General features: G+C 39.6%; 1 protein-coding gene across 2 annotated transcripts in view; it reads left to right on the top strand.

Annotated features, from left to right (window-relative positions):
- Positions 1-23,460, top strand: part of SLC25A13 (solute carrier family 25 member 13) — a 102,668-nt gene that overhangs the window by 33,095 nt on the left and 46,113 nt on the right. For both annotated transcript variants that reach the window (XM_075492860.1, XM_075492861.1), the window contains 2 exons: positions 1,907-2,022; positions 17,870-18,009. In XM_075492860.1, coding sequence (XP_075348975.1) covers positions 1,907-2,022; positions 17,870-18,009 — 256 coding nt within the window. The remainder of the gene's footprint in view (positions 1-1,906; positions 2,023-17,869; positions 18,010-23,460) is intronic.

Here is a 23,460-nt window from a genome sequence, read left to right as displayed (position 1 = left end):
GAAGTAGGTTGTGATATATTGGTTTAAAATTGAAGGAAATGTTGCATTTTTAAAAATTTCTTTTGGCTTAGGAGAGATGGAAGTTTTCTTCCATTTAAAGACTGAGTATCTGTGTATTCTGTGTCTAACAGTGGGGAGTACTGAGAGCTCCCAAGGAGCTTAAAATAAACGACTCAGTGGCCTGCCCATGTGCTAACGTGTGCATATGTAGTAAGTCATTGGCTTCTTTGCCAGTAAAGCTTAAGGCATGCTTATATGTTTACTGGCATCATCAGTTGTGATTTCAATATTAAGAACACCTGAGGAGGTTTCTTTTTATTTATTTTTCAAACTATGTAATAACCTATGGTGGCAAGTTCCCAGAGGTAATTATTTGTTAGACTATTTCTGACTCTATATATGCTTTCTTTTATTTAGTGCATATATATTGAGGGAGGTTGAGTAGAACAGCTATTGGCCTTCTCTGTGCCATGCTTTTTTTTAATGTCCTCTTTTGTTCCTCTTGTCATGTTTTTATGTTCTTCACGGAAATCAGCTTCTGTTACCCCGTGGATGTTTGGCTGCTGACGTGCAGCAAGCACACTTCTGTGTGACTTGAAATTAATTCCCTTAAGACAGGGTGACTGGAAATTGCTGTATAGTCATGGGTCATCATAACTTGATGGAATGAATGTCTTTTCCAGCCTATTCAAACACTTTGTTCCTCACTGTTATTGCATACTGAGTGGCGGTTTTCATTGAACCGGCTGCAGTGTCATTTTGAGTAGAAGTCCTAAGGATACAGTTCATTTCTAATAGAAAAAAATTAATAATTTGTTTGTGTGTGTTTCTTGACATTTGTTACGCTGAATTTTGTGCTTCTCAGAAATAAATCTTTGTTCCCCAGCTACTGCCATGTGAACCCATTAAAGCTACGTGCTTGCTATGCTGACATAAAGCAGCCTCGAGAGAGGGCAATCTTAAACCTCCCAGACTGCCAGCAGGCCCCGCAGCCACACATTTGAAGACGATTTTAGACTGTACAACCTAGACATTAAAGAAGTAGCAAAACAGAAGAATGGTTGGCCTTTGCCTCTTTAAGAATAGGAGTTTGATCTCCATTTGAACTCTTGGGTGTGACCCAGAGAAATTAGAACTGCTCAAGGTCTTCGCTGTATCAAATCTACTGCTGGAAACAATGCCAAGTTGTCTAATTATGTATTTCTACTTATTAACTAACTTAAGGAAGGGCACCTCTGCTTTTATCTCTGCTCTGCTACTGCACTCATGTATTGGGAACCTGGCTGTAATGATGAATTTGAATAAACTGCTCTTGGGCTGAGGAAGAACACGCAGACTACTGCTTGAAATTTGTGACTCAACACGCAGGACTGGAGGGCTGCGATGGATGACTAATAAGTTGCTAGCAAACAGATAACGCATTCTGATCGGTTCCTTCTGAAGTGGGAGCATGTAGTGGGAGCTTCTGTAGTGGCAGCATGTAGGTCTTGAATGGATTTGCTTTACAAAAGCCTCAAGTACTGAGTCTCGAGGGAAGTTACTCATATCTTTATTGGCTCTCTGTCTTGCCAGAGGAGGGAGGTAGGCTCCCCCAGAGGGCAGTTCAGTTAGATATTAAAGCTGATGTGAGTAGCCATGCTGAGTGCCGTGCTTATTTTATGTTCTGTTGTGACTTGCTGAGAGGAGTAGTTCCTCATTCAACAAAGTAATTTCCATCTAGTGATATAAAGGCCTTCTGACAGCGTTGGTGATAGGGCATTTTAGGATAAATTTTGGTCCCTGTTGGCAACATTTTGTACACATTTCGGTTGTGGTCTTATTTCTTTTGTGTAATAAATGTTACATTGTATTTCATTTTTCTGCAAGCAAGTCGTTTCATAGCTCTTCTTTTTCCTTCATCCCTTAGGTTGATATCCTTTCAAGAGTTTGTGGCATTTGAATCAGTCCTGTGTGCTCCAGATGCATTGTTCATAGTAGCCTTTCAGCTGTTTGACAAGACTGGCAAAGGAGAAGTTACTTTTGGTAAGACTGTTCTTAAATGTACACTCTTAATTTAAAAATCCCTACTTATGCTAAACTCTTATTTCACCTTCTGTTACTGTGGGAAATACAGTGATTGGTAGTGGAACTACACTAGTGCCAAGCAACTTTCTGGCTGAGTTTTTTTAATTATTTACATATGCACAATATGAAGTCAAGGTCATGGTCATCTCCATGGTTTTCTCTGGAGAACTGGTCACTTCTCTTTTTTTGTTCTCCCCAACATGCTTGTGCAGGTCTTCAGAACAGCAGTGAAAGGTGACTATAGGAAATGATTGTAAAACCGCAAGAAAGTTGCCAGAAGACTTGGGTGAATGTTGAGTCTGAAATTACCCTGAATTATTTTTTGTTTAAATTGGCTATATTTCAAGCTGGCTTCCTTTTAAGGCTTAAAACTTTCTTCTGTGATATTGTACAGTAATAAATCCATTATTCCCCCCCACCCCCACCCCCCCGAAAAATTCAGCTGTGCAGTGGAGGTGTGGTGTTTGCACTGACAACATGAGAAATACTCAGGCCAGTTTAAAACTTGATTATGGGAACTGTTTATTTCTAAATACCATAGAGACAGCTTTTGATACCTACAGGACTATCTGCCACCTGCCTAATGATAAGGGCCGTTCTGTCTGGAAGAAGGATTCAGAAATTAGAGTTTTTAGTAACTTCAGACATTGATCTTGCACTTCAAAAAGTATGGGGGAGTTTTTTTTCCCTAAGTACCTACACTGGCTAAAATTGCTATTTCTGTCCAAGTGTCTGCTACATTTGGACACGGTTATCCATAGGTTTCAAGTTTTATTAATTGGTTGTTAAACAGTTTTAAGTAAAAGGCAAGTTGGGTGACATTGACTCTTTGTATTTCCTAAATGTATGGTTCACATGCCCTTTGTCTTTTGCTAGTATTCCCCACACGTTTTTTATGCTCAGTTAAAAAAGCCCTTCCCTTTCCATTTGAACTGACAAGATCCTGTTACCATTACTATGAAGCATCATTGTACTCCTTCTACCATCTCCAAAAATCTGTATTTGAAGTTGTGGCTGGTGAGAAGACTTGCTGTCTCTTCTTGTGTCTGTTTTGGTTTTTCATTATTTTGGTTGTCTGTTGAGGTTGTGAAAGATGTGCTTTTTGTGTGCAACATTACTTGTTAGAACAGCTTTTTAAAAATTACTACAGATGCTAAAAGATTTGAAAGAATTTCAGGAAAAAGTTCTCTTGATCATAACCTTGATGAAGGAAGTATTTTGTGCCTAACAGTCTTGTGCATGTGTGTGGACAGAGAGGCAACGAGAGACAGCATGCTTTTAAATCAGGAGGGTGCGCATATTTTGTAGAAGTTTTGTTCCAGCGCAGACAAACCAGGGTTCCTGGAATGCCTGTGATGTGCAGGTTCTTGTCTGCGTCAGAGCCCCCGGTTGCTTGGAGCGCTCGTTAATAATCTAGGAAGAACTGTAGTCGTTTGATCTGAATGCTGAATCAGTCCGACTTAACTTTTTAACTCTTGCCATTCTTGTTTGTATTTTTCCTGCTGGCAAACACTTCCCTTGGGGTTTGACACAGTGAGTCAAGGGATTTGTCTGGCATTTGAAGTCCACTGAAGTCCTTCTAGTGATGAGAGAAACTCCTATGCCAGGCTGTATTTAAGGTATTTGAAAGAGGAGACATGCCATCACTGGCAGAACCTCAGATAGCTTTTTTTAATTCCTTCGTCTCCCCCTTTGAAAGCATAAATGCATTTGTAACTTCTGTATAGTACCTTGTGGCTACCACCTCAGCAAACGCCTGGAGTGGGGAGGATGAGAGAGCTGTCTCAATGTTGTGCATTCTCAGCAGAAATGGTTGACCTTTAGACAAAGCTAGTTTCTATTTTCTATCAGAAGAAAAAAAGCTTTTTTCCCCCTATTATTAAAAAAACCCCTAATATTTTAATGAATAAATTATTACAATACTATCCTGTAACTTTGCCACTCAGTGCCTCAGTCATGCATCTTTGAGGTTAATTATGAGATCTTTTTCCATTGACTTGAATGAGAGTGGGATCAAGTCCTTATCAAGGTTACGAGACTTAAATAGGGGTTTTGTATACTGTGGAATTACCAGTGTGAAAGGAACAGAAGAAAAGGGAAAGGATCATTTTTCACTATACTGCTGTTAAGTGTAGTATCTCAAGGATCCCATTATAAGTCTGTATCTCATTTTATTGTTGTAAAGAAACAGCATGGCTTATCTGTGCAGTCATTGTTTTTCTGTATACTGAGATAATGGTATAAATATTTTAGCTTATACCGAATGGAATATAGGGCTTCCCAACCGTGAACTTTACATTTTCTACTAAGCAAATCATCCAAATTTTACTCTTCTACAGGTACATTTAGCATGGCACTTTTGTAAAACAAATTAATAATGAGCTTTGTGTCAACGAGCTTTTATACTGAATGCCATATCCAGGCTGTGGCTATTGAGAGAAATGTCCTGGGTAAAGAAGTTCCAGTATTTAATACTTCGCACTTACTTTTCTTCAAAAACGCTGTGTTCTTACTTTAGCTTCTGGGTTGGAAATGTCTTCTCATTTTAGCCATATGTTGACATATCTACAATTTTAAATGTTTCATTTCTTTCAAGTTACAAGTTAACTGTACCTGGTTCTTTGACAGAGCTAGCACCTATTTAAGAGGGCTGATCCGCAAACTGTGCACGTGGGGGGGGGGGGGCGGGAGTATTTCTAGTTTATTGCTTTTTGAGGTGAATGAAATGGCCACTAGTAAATTAGTGGCCAGTGGCTGACTGAGACTACACCTGGCCGTTGCATCATGTCGTAGATTTATCTGCTGCTGAAGTGTCAAAGCTTTGACAGTTTGGAAGGAGTTAAAGCTCTCAGCAGGAAAGTGGGAGGAAGTTTAGCTGGCTTTTAAATTCGAGGCAAAGAGCAAACCATTGCTTCTTACTGTTGAGTGTTGACAGGCACATAAAAGCTGATAATGTAAGTCCAGGGGTTTAAGAGACTTAGTAGAGTTGCTTTTTTGTCGTATGACTGTATTTTAATGCCTCATTAAAGAAGCAGAGCCCTTTGAAATTCTTTACTAGATGGCGTTTAAAAAAAGGCGAGATGGTTGGGTAAAAATGTCAGTGTTTAAAAACTAAGTCGTCTTAACTTCCATCTCTAATTTCAGGTGGATAAATGAAATGATGGGAGCTAACAGTTCTGAGCTGTGAATAACGCAGTGGTGATATCCAGGGACTGGAACTTTCCTTTTCTTATACAGTTTCTCACAGCCCTAGTGCAGGGCAAAATAAGTGTTGTCCATGTTGGTTTTGCTCACAGAGAAAGGAAGGGCACAAAAAGAGATGTGATTGCCCGAGTCTGTGATGAACCTGGCTTTGAAGATTTTAATTCTGATTTGTTTTGATGTAGAATTTCCCGCCAGACAGAAATTCTTGCTCTTGTACTTAATGAAATGTAGTTGTGGCATAGTCTGTGTTTTTCTGGTTTTAGGGTTTTTTTTTTTTTAAAGGTCCTCTAATTCAACCTGAAGCTGTTTCAAAATGGATGCTGTGCTGTGCTGCTTTGAGAAGTACGAGTATGCTGTAGAACAAGTCAGTCCTTTCATTTAAAAAAAAATGAAAAAGCAAAACAAAACCCCCCAAACCCAGCAAAAATGCAAAGGGAATGGGGAACCCAAACCCCAAATTGTTGCTTGTTTAGCGTAACAGCTGCAGAATCGAGCAATGTATTCTGCTTTTGTCTCAAAACAAAACTTTATTTACATGTAGACAGCAGCTATTGTGGGTCTCTGCTTCTGTTATTAATTATATCAGTACAGTTCTTAGATAAACACACTAATTAAGGATACATCTTACTAAGCACTCCTGTCTGCTTATCTGATACTTGAATTGCCTGAATACTTGTTTGTAAACTTTCTAAAAGCACATAGCTCTTAACAGAGGTTTAAATAACTATACAGCTATTGTGATGAGCTTCAGAGTTTCTCCTCTTATGGTAACGCTCTGATACTTTTTCAATATGCAAAAAATTATTACAGGAGTCTCACAATTGCTTTCCTGACCAAAGGATTAGGTTCACACTGTGTGAGCTAGCTCTTGCTTTTGTTGCAGAGGATTATTTATTTTATGTTTTGCCCTGTAATTGCTTGGTATGACTTGGCTCTTCTTATGGGATCTGTAATTCTTTTTTTTTCTTGCACAACAACTAGCTTAGTGATGCCCAGCCTGGTACATTCAATACCATGTAAAGCAAGGAAAAGCTAAATCTGAACTACCAAAATAAATTGCTGAGGCTGTAAGCTTTGATCACTTGATAAATTGCAATATTGAGTATTTCTCAGTGAAATTTCCATTGCTGGTTCAAATTGGTTAGAAACCATTTGTAGCTAGTGATGTGTTAGCTCACACCTACACAGTGAAACATTTGTTGGTTTATAAATGACAGTTGCCTAGATATGATGATCCCAACGACAACATTACAAATGCAAAATTTGTTCAGTCTCTGATATTTTTTGTTGTTTGTACTGGATTTTGCACAAATAATGGCCAGTTTTAATTAAAAGAGGATGTAAGGTAGACTTGTTAGTATATTTATTTTTTTCAAAACAATTTTTGAAATCTTGATACTGTTTTCAGAGAATTTCATTTCTAGACATATGTCAACTTGGCAAGTTTTTCTTGTTTTGTTTTTTCTTTTAAGTAAAATGTTATGTAACGAGGCAGACTTTCATGAAGGCATCTTAAGTAAAACAAAGCCTGTTTAGTCACAAAGTAAATCTGTCATTTTAAATATTAGGAGAAGCTCCATCCTTTTACACAGTTGTGTTTCGTTTGGTCTAGAAAATACAGTTGAGTTTTCTAAGTCACCCAGAACTGAAATTTGGTGTTTTGATTTGTTCTTTGTTGTTGGTTTTGTGCTGTCTTTTTTTTTTTTTTAAATCAAAGTTGCCTACTGACAAACATCAGGCTAAAGGCTGAGCATCTCTCTTGTTCATTACCAAACCCCAAGGAATGATCACAGAATCATCAAACAGTTTAGGTTGGAAGGGACTGTGACAGCCATCTTGTTCAAACACTTGCAGAGCCATCAAGACCAGATTGCTCTCGGGGCAACATCCAATCAAGGTTTTAAATATCTCTGAGGATGGAGACTCTGCAGCCTCTATGAGCAAGCATCTTCCAGTGTTCAACCACTGTTATAGTGAAAAATAATTTCCTGATGCCTAGTTGGGATTGCCCATGTTCCAGCTTGCATCCATTGCCTTTGTCCTTCCACTGTGCATCTCCGTCTTCCCTTCAGCCTCCTGTTGGGTAGCTGTAGACAGCAATGAGGTCCTCCTTTAGCCTGCCCTTCTCCAGGCTGAGAAAACCCCATACCATCAGCCTCTCCACGCATGTCATGTGCATCAACCCCTGACTATCTTATATGGAGAAAATAGAAGTGGTATTTTATTTTAGTTAGCCAGGTTATGCTGTTTACATTGGTGGAAGTGATCTGTTTTTTTTATTATTCTTCTTCAGGGCAGAAGGGGTAAATTTAGTTTTTATGCCCTCATGGGGCCTAGTGCTTTCCAAATCTGTGGTCTTTGGGCTCTGGCAGTTTGTTCCTCGCTTCTAAGGAGGCCAGGAAAGGTAATAAAGAAATGTAAGGCTGTTGCCAGTAAACTGAAATTATGGATATCCACAGCTCAAGTAGAAGTATTTTTAAGGCATTACATCTTGGAAAAATGTTGAAAACCTTTTCTGTAGGCCAGTTATGTAATATTCTGTGTATAAATTCATGTTATTTCCCCTTACATCCAAGGAGGACAGAAGAAGCAGACAAGCTTGGATCCAGAGTCTTAACTGCTGAAAGTGATGGTACTCTTGGAAAGAGCCTGCTTTTGGGGGTATTTGCAATGCTTGGCAGAGGTAACAGATGTGCTCAGGTATCTCTGTCAAAAATCAGGGCCAAGCTTAATTGGACAGTGTATGGATATGTCATGAGGAAGTGAATTCATAGTTTTTAGAAGTGACAAGAGCATAAGCAACCAGAGCAGAGGGAAAGTAAGAGAATGTAAAAGTGAGAACATTTTCAGCAGAGGGGTGAAACTTGAAGCTTATCATAGATCTTTTGATTGGGAAAAATCTTGAAGGCACAAGCACGTTCTCATGATAAAGTTTTCATTAATGTAAAATTTCATAACGTAAGACTGCTCTGTCCTTGTTGAAAAGTTTGTGTAGGGCAGTGAAATAATAACCAAAATAATTTTGTTCAGTAGCTAGTGCCTCTGTCCTAAAAGAGAACGCATGCTGAATTTCTCATTAGGATTCGTACTGGGCTTTGACTTTATGGTTTGGGGACTTTGGGGGGATTTTTTGGTTGTCTGCTTACAACATCTGAAAGAGATTTGGTTGGCAGCACTGGTCTTAATCTCACCTCTGTGTACAACAGGTGCTATACAGCCTTTGTTGCTTCTTCCAGCCACAAAATGGATGTGGTTCGCATCTGAACGGAAGCAGCCACTTTTAGTGAGAGACTCCAGCCTCCTGCTTCTCTGCCCTGCTGTGACTGCCTCTAATGGTGCTGGCACACGGCTGGGGCTGTCGCAGTACGGTCTCTTTTCTGCCTGGAGATGTGCCGAGTCAACCAATTCTTTTTATGAGGGCAGCCCAACAAATATCATAAGCTTTTGCTTTCCATTGATGTGCTCCAGATGTTAGTATGTTACCTGGAGGTGAAAAACTATTGTGAAGGTATCCATTTTTTGATATATGTGGAGCTTTATTGCACCTTTTTAAATGATCAGTTTGTACTACAAAAAGAACCACCCTGATTTTTGGAACTTTTAAAATTACTTATGAGCAGTGTTTTCTGAACAACTGAATGTAGATGCACACCGATATCAGATTGGCGTGCATGTGTTATATGGTATCTTGTCAGAGATCAGAAGAACTGCTCAGAAGCTGTTCCAGTTCAGTGGGTCAAAAATCCACTTTTTATGAAAGGCTAACTGTAGATTTACACGATTGACTATAATGGCTCCAATTTTAAAAGATAGAAGTAACAGAAAGCATTTCCAGTTGGTGGGATAATTCAATATTTATGGCTAAAATATTGTGCTTTCTGCTGCTACTTCATGCTACTTAAAAAGAAAAAAAATAGGTGTGGAAAAGGTGGGAAAAAGCCAATTTGAGAGTAAATTTCAACTATATGAGGTCACTCTTTGGTTAACAGTAAGCTGAGGGTTAGCCATCTTTCATAAGGCTGTATATCCTGTTGGAAAAAAAGAGCCCAACATGATTACTAGGCAGCATTTGGGGACAAACCAGAAGCTTCCACACCAGAATATATTTAAACTGTGGCAGCAGCAGTATACGACTTTAAGCTTGATTTTTATTTTGATTTTTTTCCCCATCCCCTTTTCAAATTGTCCTGGAATTACAGATTAGAAGGTAAAAACGTCAGCAGGCCCTAAGAGCTAGGAAGGTGTTTTGTTATTACAAATTTTAATATGAAATTTCAGATAGCAAAATACACATACTTTTGCAGTGTGTGTAATTTAGTTTTCTAAATTGGAAAATCTGCTGTTACCTAGCAGTTAATGACTATTTTTTTCCAACATTTGGAATGCAGGACCTGATTTGATAAGCTGATAAAAGAAAACAAAACTGAGAACATGTTGGAAGTGCTCAAAGTGAAAATTACAGTTTCGGTAGGTTTGGGGGTAGATAGTTAGACATTTTAATTGAACTAAAATAGTTTTATACTAATACGGTACTGTTGTGGGAGTACATTTTGTGGTGCATTTGAAATTGAAGTATTTAAGTGGGGGAAAATGTATGTTAATGCTTTGCAAGAAAGTGATTTTTTTTTATACCATCTATCTAAGCAAAATAGCTGTTAAAGAAATAGAGCTCTCAAGTCTGTATTGGAGAGTAAAGTGTAAAGTTTAGGATAATTTTTTCGAGCCAGGAGTTTGCTTTTATCACTTTGGTTGGTATATTAAACTGCTGTAGGAAACAATCATGTGAATTCTGAAGTAAATATGTATTCCTGGACAACTACAGTGAAGTCAGCCCCTGCCAGTGTAAAGAAAGGTGTTGAGTCAGTCTGGATTCTGAAAGTCCTTTGTTTTTAACATCTCCATGATAGGGATAACAGAAATGAGTCCAGATGATGATTATAGTTACCCACGTGGAAATGGGGGCATTGAATTTGATATGACAGCTTTGGTTACACACAAGCAACACTGGCTTATGTTAAGCAGCGGAAACCTGCTTGTCCATTACAATTCAGCACTAGTCCACAGCTGGACTAGCTCAACATAGCTAAATTGGTTAAAATTACCATTTTTATTATTTGAGTTTAATTTTGTCTTTGGGGATTTTCTGTGAATTTGGAGTAACTAGTCCTATAAAAAAATAAGCTACCACTTACACATGTGCACACACACACAAAATTATCACAAGAAGTGAATTCAGGTTTTTTTAGGTGCTTATATGCAAGTGTTTATGTGCAGCCACATTTTTCAGGTGCAGGTGGAACTGATCGTAGTCTAAATGGATTGGGTGCACTAATGGAGGGATTTGCACTCTTTTGAATGAATGTGTTTTAAAACAGTAGGACTACCACATGATAGAGCGCAGATAAATTACACTGACCTGAGCTGCTATCCTTTTTCAAATCACACCCCCCCCCTCCCCTTCTTGAGTCACGTAATACAATCCCATTATCTTCACATTATGTGCTCCTGTTTCTACTGTGCCATCTTCAGTTTGAGTGTTCTACCAGATGCCTTCCTAGTAATATTTTAAGAAGGAAAGAACCTAATTTAATTTTTTTTTAATTCAGAATTACAGAATAGGTTGTGGTCCATGTTTTGCAAAGAATTAAGAGGCAGTGAAAATACAGCATTAATGTATTATTTCAGGGCTTCTAACCTGTGGAAGAAGGTGGCTGTGACAGCCCTTCCTGCTCTTATTGCTTTGCTGAGGGAAGTTGAAGGGATGAGTACCTTTCCTTTGCAATCCTTAGTAATCAAGCTATTCCAATGTGTTATTTAATTTAGACCATGGCCACTATAAAACTATTTCAACCCATTTCCTTGACAAAGCAGCAGGGAGATCAAGAAGGTGACTGTAGCACTTGTACTTCCAGTGTTGTACAACTTCTGGGTGAATGGGCAACCCAGCCAAGTACTTGGACTACCCATCATTCCACATCTTAGCTGAGCAGATGCGATGTAGACATATGTTTTCCAAAATAAAAAGTCATCATTATAGAACAGTCCTGGTGCCAGACTGTAGAAGGATGGAAATAAACTGTAACTAGCTGTGTATTTGAAGTTCACAACAGTAAATAAAAAACCAACAAAATAAAACAAAAACCCAGACAAAGAAAAGCCAACCCAAACCTTGGATAAATCTGAACAATTCCAGTAAAACAAGATAATACAAAATATTATTACTTGAGGTTTTTTTGATGTGTATATATGCACGTCTCTGTACACATGTGCTTTTGCAGTTTATTGTACTTTTTCTGTGGTCAGGAGCAGCAAGGGCCGGTGGCTTTGCCAGGCAGGTGAGCCTGCAGCTGAGTGAAGGTGCCAAGAGGCCTGGGCATGGGCAGGGACCACCCCACAAGGGGTGCAGTCCCACACTGCCCAAGCAAGGACAGCAGAGCAGGTCTGGTGACAGTGACCAGGGTCAGCCGAGAGTCCAGTAAACACCAGACAAGTCCGCAGGGACAAGGCAGGTCCGAGGTCAGGCTGGGAAGCCAAGTCAGGGGGTCGAGGTTACCAAAGTGCATGGGCAGGCGCAGGCATCCCTGGGGGGTGGCTCAGGGAAGGAGGACCAAGGACCTGAGATGATGCTTCTCCCAGCTCTTTCTCCTGGGGTTCTTTGCAAGGACCCTGATCCATGTGCTCATGGGTGGGGCATGGGGAAGAGGTTGCAGAACCTGGTGGTGCACTCAGGGTCATGAAGATTATGGAAAAATGTAGATTTGTTTCAAATGGTCCATAAGGACCCGTTGCAAAGCTTATGGAAATCATTCTGTTCTCATCTCCGCTGAGCTTCAGGTCAGGTCTTGCTTGGCAATTGGCAAGGTGCTGGGGTTTCCTAGTCATGATAGTGAAACAGCTACTCTTATCAATAGTTTAATTTGACCAACTGGACTTCTTCTTTGCCTTTTCTTCTGTGTAGGATATATTTTAAATGACTTCGAAAAAAAAGCATTTTTTTATTACAGCCATTTAAAGGAAACTGTTTCCAAATGCATGAACAGAAGTGCTTAACCATTAACAAAACATGATTTTATAAAGGTATCACCTTTTGTCTGAGCAGAATAACAGGGATTTGCATATTCAGGTTTAAAAAAACTTACCTCTTTACACTAAAATATCCATTCCACACTCTTCACATTAATTTTGCTTCCTTCGTTGAATCCAAGTTGTAGCTGTAATGCTCGTATGTTCCTCTTCGGGCCTTGAGTATGATGAATACAGAAGCAGTTACTGCCAGAAGTGTTTGAAAAGGTTATTGGTGCATGTGGAACTCTTGTTAACTTATGATAGTTCATGTCTTTTGAAATTTGTCTTTTGTTTTCCTCTTTGCAGAAGGTAGCCTGTGTTCTTTGCAGAAGTTGCTATTACCATTATCATCAGGGTAAATCTCTTTTTTTATCAAGGCCCAAGGTTTTGGTACAGATTTTATATACCATGCACAAATTGCTTGAATGCGTAAAGGTATAACATACATCATATATAAAATGTATATAGTATATGACATATAAAATAAAGCCAACTCTGACAGCTTTTCTGCAGAAATGTTGCAGCTATTTTCTAAGGGGAGCGGGATTTTTGTAGATGATCATGAAGTTTTTTCTAGATGTGCATTGAGATAGTATTAACTTCCTTGGACTGAACGATGACACTGCATGAAACATTTAGGTACTTGTGCAAATAAATAATTTGAAAGTATTTCAGATTTAATACGTCAGCTATTTATGTGCTGTAGCCTGTAAAGATTTTTAGTAGCTTGTTCTGTCAAGTGATTAGATGGCATGTGCAACTAGTTCTCCCAATAAACTTCATTAATGCATAGAAGGAGCTGAGGATTTCTGAGTTCTTTTCTTAAATGTAAAATATAGTGGGAGAATGACTTTCAGTTTCCTCCTTTAAAATTTCAAATTTCCAAATAGATAATTTTCACTTGGGAAATGCAGTGGTCTTTATTGTGTCATGTGGGTCTGTGGTTATTCCAAAGCACTCTCTATTTCTAGTTATAATTCTTAATCACAGTGTGGAAATGTGAATGCAGTATACTTGTTTGTACAGTAAGCATTTAAGCATAGACATCAGTGACATGGAGAGAAGAAAGTCCCCAGGACCCAAAGGACAAAAATCCCCCACTGTAAACTAGCAGGCAGTTCACCTGGAGGGAAAATAGAACATCTTTTTTGTACAGTGATCAGAAACCAATGACAAGGTATCTATTCTTTAATTAGAGGCAGCATGGGGAAAAACAATTATTTATTATAGAACTTTGCAATTTGTTTTAAAATTGAGTTTCAAAGTTTAGTTTTTTAAAGATTGACACAAATGACAGCATGGATTTCTAAAAATGAATATTTAAAATCTTCTCCTTGATCCTGTTGTTCGTTTTCCTTTCTAACAGCTCTGGTTCAAACAATGCAAACACAGAAATGGTTGTGTCTTTTACTAGCTTTAGATCTTGTGCTCTTACAGCTCCAGACAGTGGAGCATTGACATTTTGTCTTTTTAAAACTAAAACAAATAAGCAGTGTTTTAATATGGATTTAAAAGCTTCAGTTTATCAGATATTTTGATTAAATATTGGTTTAGGATCAAACCACAGTTGCCCAGAGAGGTTGTGGAATCTCCATCATTAGAGATACTCAAACCTCAGCTGGACATGGACCTGAGCAACCTGAACTGGTCGGACCTGCTTTGACAGGAGGTTGTACCAGATGACATCCAGATGTCCTTTCCATCAGAAATTATTCTGTGACTCTCTGAAACAGATTCCTTAAAAAAAAAGTCTAAACAAACGTCCTGGCTACTGAAGGACATTGCTGCTCTTTACTGTGTTTAGTTCAGCAACTTGTGGATAGCCATGGAACTTCAGCTGCAGGTTTAAGGTGAAACTACATTTTAAAATTGTCCATTTTTTATTTTAGTACTGGACTTAGATGATTAGGAGATGGTACTGTTAGAACTGAACAATAACTTGGCATGAGTTCTAGTATGTAATTGGATACATTTTGATGGTTAAATCACAGGCTAAAACACTTAAGATTTGTTCTCGGAGCACGAGTGGTCTTTAATGTCTGAATCGGGCAATCTGACTACAGACAAGACTTGAGTCAGTGATGTTGTAGGTGAATGAGTGATGAGACTAGCAAGGAAAGAGGAAAAATGTTGTCAACTGAGCATATATAGGAGTTTGTGAACCATAAATAGTTGCGAAAAGGAAGTACAGGATATGTGTGAGAAGACAGTGGCAAACAGGATGCCATGTCTCATGCCATCAAGGAATCGGTAGAAGCACAGTAGGCAATCTTCCAGTCACCTATCTGCACTGTATAATCCAACATGCACTCTGTCAGAAAAGTACCTGGTATTAGTTGCTAAGACATATTGACATCAATATACAGTATGATTTTGAAAAGATCAAGTAGTGTAGGGAGTTCTCTTGCTATTGTACTAAATACCTACGCTAATGCAGTAGTCTGTGTTTTCCAAGTCATCAGCAAAAATTAAGTGTACATCTCCTGCTTGGACTGTTCAGAAGGATATTTGTACTTACATGAACTTCTGAGGCATGCGTGTAGCCTTTAATCTCTAAAATAGACAAAGGAATGCAATGCCCTGGGTATATACCTTACTATATTCCTAGCTGGCTTGATGAGGTTTTCAGTTTCATTGCTGTGAGTTCCTTTGCCATTTGTAATGCAAATAATTAAACATTATCTTTAGTCTGAAATTACCATTCTTTTCACATCTTGATGTTTGATTTTCTTGAGCTGGAAGTTTTCTTTGGGGCCACTTAGTTGGAGGGTTTACAAGGCACAGAGTTGGGGGAGCAAGAGGCATCGTTCCTTCAAGATAGCTAATGTGTTATAACTAATTAAAATAAAATTGCAGTGGCATAATCAGAGGACACTCTGTAACTTTCATATGTTAACAAGTTGAAGTAAAGATTGTCAGGAGCCCGGCCCCATCAAAAGGAATTTGAGACTGCTTTTATACTAGCTAAGATTTTCCTATCTTACCTCGCATCAAGTAAGAAAGCACCTTTTTTCTCTGACAAAGACAAATCTGGAGTCCAACCAAACATAGGTTTTGGTAAACAGTGACTTGTTCCTAATCTCATCCAAACAATATCAGTGTCTTGCTCTGGGGAAACTCAGAAGATGGGATGGGAGAGAAAGAGAAAGCAGATGAGCATCTGATTTCTGTGCAAGAGACAGGTACTGGAGCTGTTCTGGAAATATCTTCATTCCTCTGGAAAAGCAGAGTGGTCGCTACCAGGAAGAGACAGCCTTCATTTCCTCTTGTTTGCGGACAACACAGTCTGTCTTCTTCATGCAGGTTCCCTTCTTTGAGGGGTGGGGAAGGAAGTCTGGCAGAAAGCAAGAACTTTATAGAAGTGATCTCCAATGACATGTGGCAAGGTGCCTCGAGCTGTGTCAGTAGGAAGCATCCTAAATAAAAGACATTCAGTAGAGGGACAGGACCTCACCCTGAACTGATTGGCTTTCCCTCCTGTTGCCCTGAGAGCAGAATTTTGCTCCTGGAGAATGCTGGCAGACAAGATCCAAGCTGACTGTGATGGAGCTTGAAGACTTGAATGAACAATGCTGTCCTGGGGGCACTGTGTGACGTTGCTTGGAGAAAATTCTCATAGGACATTAGGGCTTGAAGTTCTGAATTTTAAGAATTTGAGGTTAACTGGGGTCAGCCTTTCTGTTCGTTAAGTTAAATCCAGCTTGTTCTTTCACCACTGATTCCCTGGGATCAGTGGGTGATGTGTTTTTAAAGATGAAACTACTGACTGTGTTGAGGGATGGGAAGAGGTTCACAGTATCATCTCTACTCTCCCCGTGAATCCCAGAATATGAACAGCCCGCACACCTTAGAACAAGCTGTCCTAGTGGCTAACACCAACTGCAGTGCTTTTGGGTCTGTGCGGCAGGACTCCTGTCCCTTTCACTTCCTTGGGACCATTTTTTCCTATGTCTTTATCCTTCATTCACTTGGGCACTTCCTGACGTCTTCCTGGCTCTCAGCCATCCCACCCCGCTCTCTCTTTTTCCTGCTTCCTTGCCCGAAAGTGGGAATTTCACCCAGGTCAGCAGAGCCACTGTGCCTGGCTGGCATGGGCTGAACCAGAAGCCAGAATTCAACCTGTGCAGGAGATGGAACCTCATGGCTCCAAGGAGTCGGCTCCTACCTTTGCTTGTGGGGCTAGGGTGAGCTGGAAGGCGGCTCGCAGGTCTGCCTGGTAGGCAGAGGCTGGCTCCAGTGAGGTGGCTCCCAGCTTGTTCTGCACACAGGCAGGCACAAAGCTGTGCTGATTTCCTCGCCCCCAGGCACCAGCCACGCTTGGGAACTGGCTTCCAGCCCTGGTGCTTGCAGAGACAGACAGGAGCTCTGGGTTTGGGCTCCTGGTCTTTCTTCCACAAAGCGTGAAGAGAGCAGGAGACCAGCTCCTGGCCCTGCCTGGGGGTAGGGAGCGTCTCCTGGGAACCAGCGCTCCGTGCCCGCAGGAACTAGCAGGAGGCAAGAACTGGCTCTTGGCTGGAGTTGCTGGAGGAGTCGTATGGCAATTAGGAAGGTATGTAGCAGTTGGGAACCTCTGGCCTTGATCTTGTCTTCGGAAGATATCTTTGTCCTATATTTTTGGCTGAGACAGACTATCACACTGAAGCGGGCGCTGTCGTGTGAAACAAGTACTTCCTCGATCTTGTTGCTGTTTCCATTAGTTAAAATATGTACAGTCCCGTTCCAGCAATGTGTGGTCCTTATTACTGATTGTACAACTTGCTGTGTTTCAAATAGTTGTTTCTTCACCAAAAATGCCATGTATTACCAAAAAATCTGCCAAGCCCGTAATAAACCATTGCCCCGTTACGACTACTAAACTGAACTAAACTATGAAGCTTGCGTTTAGGTGTGATCAAACAAACTGGTCGTGCTACCCCCCTCCTTGTAGCAGAGGTCTAGGATTAGAGTCTGCTTAGTGCTGGAGGTGGTGATAAGTTTGTGTTCCTGCCTGCCATGTCCCCCCCATCCCCTGCCCTGCATGTCACTGCTCCTGTAAGGTAACTATAGAAAAGTGGATCTTGAAATACTGGTATTTTTGTAGTTGATTTGTTTGAATGTGGAAAACTCTGGGAATAATACAAAAGCCTGAATTATAGTGACACAAAACTCTCATTGTTAGCAGTTTGAAAAGATTATGCTGAAAATTGGTTAGCTTTAGTCATCTTTTTATAAATTGTCTTTTAATTTTAATCTTTTCTTGCTTGACTTTGAAACTTGAAATATCTAGTTGAGTCTCTTCTAATCAAATGCTGTGAGTATAAAACTTCACAAATAAAGAGATTATTCAGAGATTGTGTTTGTGAGAGCGTTCAAAACTTTTCATTTGTTATGATTTTGTTCAACAAAAAAATCAGGTTTGCTTTACAATATGTTACTAATTTGTATGAACAGTATTGCTTTCCTGTTAGAAAATATCGTATTTGTTTTACTTGTATAAATATATGCTTGTATCTATTGTTATTTTATTATTAAATGAACATTTTTCTTTTCTTCCCAGAGGATGCTAAGCAAGTTTTTGGCCAGACCACAATTCATCAGCACATTCCGTTTAACTGGAATTCGGAGTTCGTACAGCTGCATTTTGGAAAGGATAGAAAAAGGCACCTAACATACGCGGAGTTCACCCAGTTTTTACTGGTGGGTCTAATACTATACAGTTTGTCAAGAGCAATAAGAATGCAAGAATCAAAGTATTTGCAAACTTGCCAAATACCACGCTGGTAGGAAAGTTGCAAGATAGACCAAGAGTAGGCTTTTATAGTCATAGTGCTGGACTTTAATAGTGTGTTGATAAATAGGGTATGCTTGTAGTAAAATTGCTGATTCAGGCTAGCTGGGGTTTTTTTCTTTTCTTTCGTTTTTGGCACCTGGTGTGCAGTTTCTTTCTTTCTACACTGTTGTGTAGACAGAGACATGAAATCAAAAACCTAGACCTCAGAGTCTGAAAATCTCCTGTATATTTAAATCACATGAGTCAAAGAATGCTAAATAACACTACTGAACATTTTGGATCCAGTTGCCAGACTGGTATTAAGAAGTACTGCCTGTAAACAGCATGTTTACCGAATTTGTATTTAATTCAGTGCTCATATCCAATAAAGATGTTGCTTTGCTGAAAGCCTTTTCCACACACTTCCTTACTTTTGACCTTTTTTGAATTAAGAGTCTCAGGGAAATGTGCTACGTAGAGAATAAAATACAATCTTTCTTTTGCAAGGAATTCTTGGCTATTCACACTTTAGGGTACTTTATTACAGAAAACAAAATATTGTGCTAATAAAAAAATAAACAGATTATCTGTATTTCAGCAGTACTGTTAAAAACAGTCTTCAGTAGGAAAAGTGATCCTTGAAGTGGTAAAACACGTGAGTTTCTTATTTGTATTCCTTCTGAATACTTAATGCCTGTATTAGTATTTACACTAGAGAGTTTTAAAATGGGAACCTGCTTCAAGACTGCAAGGTTTCTTTTTTTCTTGTTTACACAAGTATGTTAGTTCACAGTAGGAGGTGGTATCATTTTGATGAGGAATAATTAAGATAATGCTATTGAGACAAATGTTTCAAATTGACTTTGTAGAACAGAGCCTAATTAACTTTGTATGAAGAGGACGTCAGGTATCACATGATTAAATCATATTCCCTTGGGTTTTGTATTGACTATTGTAACTCCTAACTAGCTAAGACATAGACCAGTTTTGTGACAGAATAGTGAACTAGAACCTCTTTTGGATAAAAGAACAAATGTGTTACTTGATTAGGAAAAAATGTCTCTGGCCACATGTTCTGATGTTCGTGTATCCTGATTTTGGTGGGTTAAAATCACGGTCTTAATAGAGTACCACTCCTGTTTGCCTCATGCATCTGTTTGTTTAGAGATCTGAGGAAAACCTGAAGAAAAACCCAGAATGAAAAAAAGGATGCTTTTTGGCCAAAAAAAAAAAAAAGTGGGAGCGGTGAGGGAGGTTAGAGCTACAGACCTAAAAGAGCCCGAAACCTCATGGCTGGGTATTTGGAAGATTTGACTTCTTTCTTTGTGTCTTTGGGTTCTTTCATGTTTTTTCTTGGAATTAGGAAAAGCAACAGCTGAGGCAGGAGTTTTCTAACCATGGAGATGAGTCCTAACTACTAGGCTTTCTCATCCTGTGGAGGGGTGTTCCTCTTTCCTTGTCTAAAAGGACTTTTCTTGGATGTGATCGCATTCTGGGGAGAATTGTGTTTGGTTTTGGTGTGTCTTGCCCTGCCTCGTTTTTGTTGTTTTGTTTTTTTTTTTAACTGGCTCTACTGCAAAAGTGAATCTTAGCTAGTTGTAGTGCAGAGTAAAAGGTTGTGTTGGAACTCATCACTGGTCCTTGGTAGCCAGACAGCCCTTTTGGTGATGATCCATATAGGGCAGAAAGAGGGAGAAAGAGTATAAACATAGAGAATAAGGGTGACGATTCTGGGTGTCCTCTAGAGAGGTGAGATGCATTCAGGAAAAGTTCTAAGGCTGCTAATAAAGATGGTCTCAGCATTGGTGCAGGCAGCAAGGAATTTAAAATAAATTAGTTGTCCAAAGACTCTGCTGAAGTTGTCTGGTATCAGTACGGTCTGTTAGGATGTTCAGTCAGTCACAGTAATTATATATATATATACACGTTTACCTACTTTCTAGAACTGTAGAACTTTGAAACACATAAGTTTCTTGCTGATTCTTGCCTTGCAGCATTGTATTATAGATACTGAAGTTTGGGCACAGAAATGACTCTCAGCACAAATTGGAGAGTTAATGTTCACAGGCATAGAAATCTTCCTTTAGGCTGTGTAACCTTTGGTACCCAGCCTTTCCTTCTGACATTCTGCCTGTGCCTGAGTCAGTCTCCTTGGTCTGATGTCTAGACCTTGGACCTTAGACAGCAGGAGACCACAGTGGATACCAAATTACCTTTCTGCATTCCTGATGTGTGAATGCTCTTTACATTGCACTTAACATAGACCAGATGGTTCTGTAAGGTGCTTCAGGTACTGCTTTGTAAGTACAATGCAATTTGCAACTTTTAATGAAATAATCCAGCTAGATTCAAATTCATTCACGTTGGGTCCTATTACGCCACATGAAGTTGTTACATATTCATTATCTGTCGCAGCATTTGGGCTAATCATCAGTTCTGGCAAAGCTGAAGGTATGTGGAAAATAACGTTAGTATATTTTATCCATGCACAAGATGGATCTCTTCTGGCTTTAAATAAGAAGAATTTATATGGGATTCTGAATATTTATATCCTGGCACTACTTTTTTTGTCTACAGTAACAGAGATGCCCAATAGTGTAGCCTCCAAACCGCTTGTCTCTAACACAGTTAACAATCTATTTCCATCAACCCAGAGCTCAAGGTGTGTTGTTTTACCCTGCTTCTCATTTTGCTAGATGAAAATTAGCTCATATATCTCCACTGTATATCCATCACGTCTATATCTTTGGATATGGTCATGTTCCATCATCACTTAATTGGTAAGTCTGCTTCACGAAGAGCAACATTGGCCCCTTTCTCAGCATGTAAAATCTATTCCGCAGGATGAATTTTAACATATGCTTATGTGTGGGCCTGGTAAATCCATTTTCACATTGTTTGGGAATTTATTTGTGCCCAGCATATTAGTTGATGAAGTAGTACTCTTTATAATTGGATGCCAGGATCTACTCTAGTGGAAAGGATTGTGCTGTATCTGATGACTTGTAGATCCATTGGGATGGAACCCAAACATAAATTTCTATCTAAGTGGAAAGTAAAGAAGCTTTTACTGAGCTGTAAGTGAAAGCTGAGGTAAAATCTCTAGATAGGAAATAATTTCATGAAAAGACTGGTGCCAGCATGCCTGCCATGATGTGCAAATTAATTTTTCACAAGGTCTTATGCTATCTGGGAGAATTCTGGACTTCCGCCATCAAGGGAGAAGCTTGTTTTCTAAGTATATTTAAGTTTTCAGAAAGTCTAGTCGGAGAAGGTTCTTTAGGATGTGTAATTTATATTGCAAAGCAGTGAGGATTGTATTTCTTTAAACCTTAATCTGTCTAGATAAACAATATTGGACTGAAATAGGTGAAACAATAAAAATTATTGCAAGTCAGCATCTCTAAACACTACAACTTTGCTTTATTGTTTTTCAGTTTATTTTTAAGGTGGTATTTTTTATATTAGCTGCATATACACAGCAGAGGCGATGTTACGAACATCTCATAAAGATTTCCCTGATAAATTGTTAGTAGCTACTGAGCCTCATTTTGAAACGTAGTTAGTTATGCTGTGAGATGTCTCAACTTTCAGGCTTGGAGACTGAGGGAATAGATAGCCTTTCTTTTGAGTTAAACACTTTAAGGAGTTTATTACATTGTTATGCAATGTACAGTGATTAGAGAAGTGACATCTGTCTGGTTTTTTGTGACAGGCTTTATAGGTGAAATTTAGTTTTAAGACTAAGTGTGTTACCATGTAATAGTCTGCATGTTCTTGGATGCTGTGTCATTGCCATGGTCATGGTTTGGGAATGTCACGTGGCTGAAGGTCCCTGTGCTTTTTTCTGCTCAGTGCAACTGGAAAATGCGTAGCACAGCTCAAAATAACCATAGCCTAAAAAGACCCTACCTTTCTGAGAAGGTGGGATGAGTCTTCTGTATCTATTTGCAGTATGCTTAAACCGTTCCATTTCTGAACTAAGGAAGAGGTGCGAATAGAGAGCTCCAGAAGACTGACATCATCCTATTCAGAGTTTGTCTTGCTGTCTGTCTACAGCTAAGTGGCTCTTTCCTAGCTGACGAGAGTGTGGGCAAATGGCAGCACTGAGTCCTTGACCATGTGTTTAACCAGGTGGGATAGTTATTCTCTCTAGTGGGTTCCACATGTACCAAGAAGATTGAAAGGAATCACGTTAGCAAGGAGAGGATGGGGTGTTTTGGCTTGTACTCAACTGTAGTACTAACAGCCTTTTTGCAATTAGCTGGGTGATGGCAAGAAACATGCACTTAACGTATTTCTCTGGAACATGAGCCCTGCTTTGCTTCTGTGGCTGAGACATCACTGTCAGCCAAGGTCCCACCAATGGTATACGCACCTCCAAGCTCACTGATGGGTGTACACAGATGGTAACAGATTGGACTTCTGCAAGGGGCGCCCAGGTTTTTTATTGCATTTTAGTGCTGGGTTCTGCCAGCACGACGCTGCCAGCAGTTTCAGTGGTTAAAACAAATTGAATGAGAGAAGGAGAAGAAAGCAACATTCACAGTTTCCCATGTAATCCTTCTGCTAAATTAAATTTATTTTTATTTTGGTGATGCTGCCACTTAATGACAAACGTTTTTGTTCATTTGTTCATATGTTTCTACCTGCCGGGTGTGAGTATTTAGGGATACAAGAGTTATTATACCTAACTCCTCTTCAGAGCTCTCTGCCTCCAGCTGATGAAGTTTTTTTGTGTTCTTGTGCTCCTCCCACTGTAAACCTCCCCAAATTGCTTGCTTCCAAATTTCTGTTGAAATTACAGTCACAATTGGAGTGAAGCAAGAGCTTACATGGCTGCATCCAGCCAGAGTGAATATTATTGCTGAATTGTAACACCTCCACATAGGGGGCTGTAATGTAAAGGAAACGTGACAGAACTGAAATTGTAACACTTCAAATTATAACCCCCACAAGCGTTTCTCATCAAACGCAGAAATTTCTGAATAATTCTGCGAGTGAAACGCAGTGTTGAAACGTTGATCAGTCTTTTCCCCCCACCCCTTTCCTCCTTCTGCCTAATATATTAGGAGGTTTTCATCGTACCTTTCAGGTCAGGGAACAGTGTTTTAATTAGAAATTAGGACTAAAATTGGAGAGGTCAGGAGGCTGAAATGAAAAGACAAGCATGGTTTGAGTGGCAGCGCGCGTCGGTGGCTGTGGCATGAGCAGAAGGAGGGATGGCGGCTGCAGGCCTCCGGCAGGTCTGATCCTACGCCGGCTGATTTTACCTTTCGCCCTTCACTCTCTATTCCCTTGAATGCTGCTGTGAGATAAATGTCAACTTACAGGAAATTGTATTCACCGTGAATACATCGTGCTGGTGATTCTTGACT

Source organism: Mycteria americana, chromosome 2 (genome assembly GCF_035582795.1).
Source record: "Mycteria americana isolate JAX WOST 10 ecotype Jacksonville Zoo and Gardens chromosome 2, USCA_MyAme_1.0, whole genome shotgun sequence".
In the NCBI taxonomy this organism is placed as follows: Eukaryota; Metazoa; Chordata; class Aves; order Ciconiiformes; family Ciconiidae; genus Mycteria; species Mycteria americana.
Note: the sequence above shows the minus strand (reverse complement) of the source record. Positions and strands in the feature narration are given on the sequence as shown.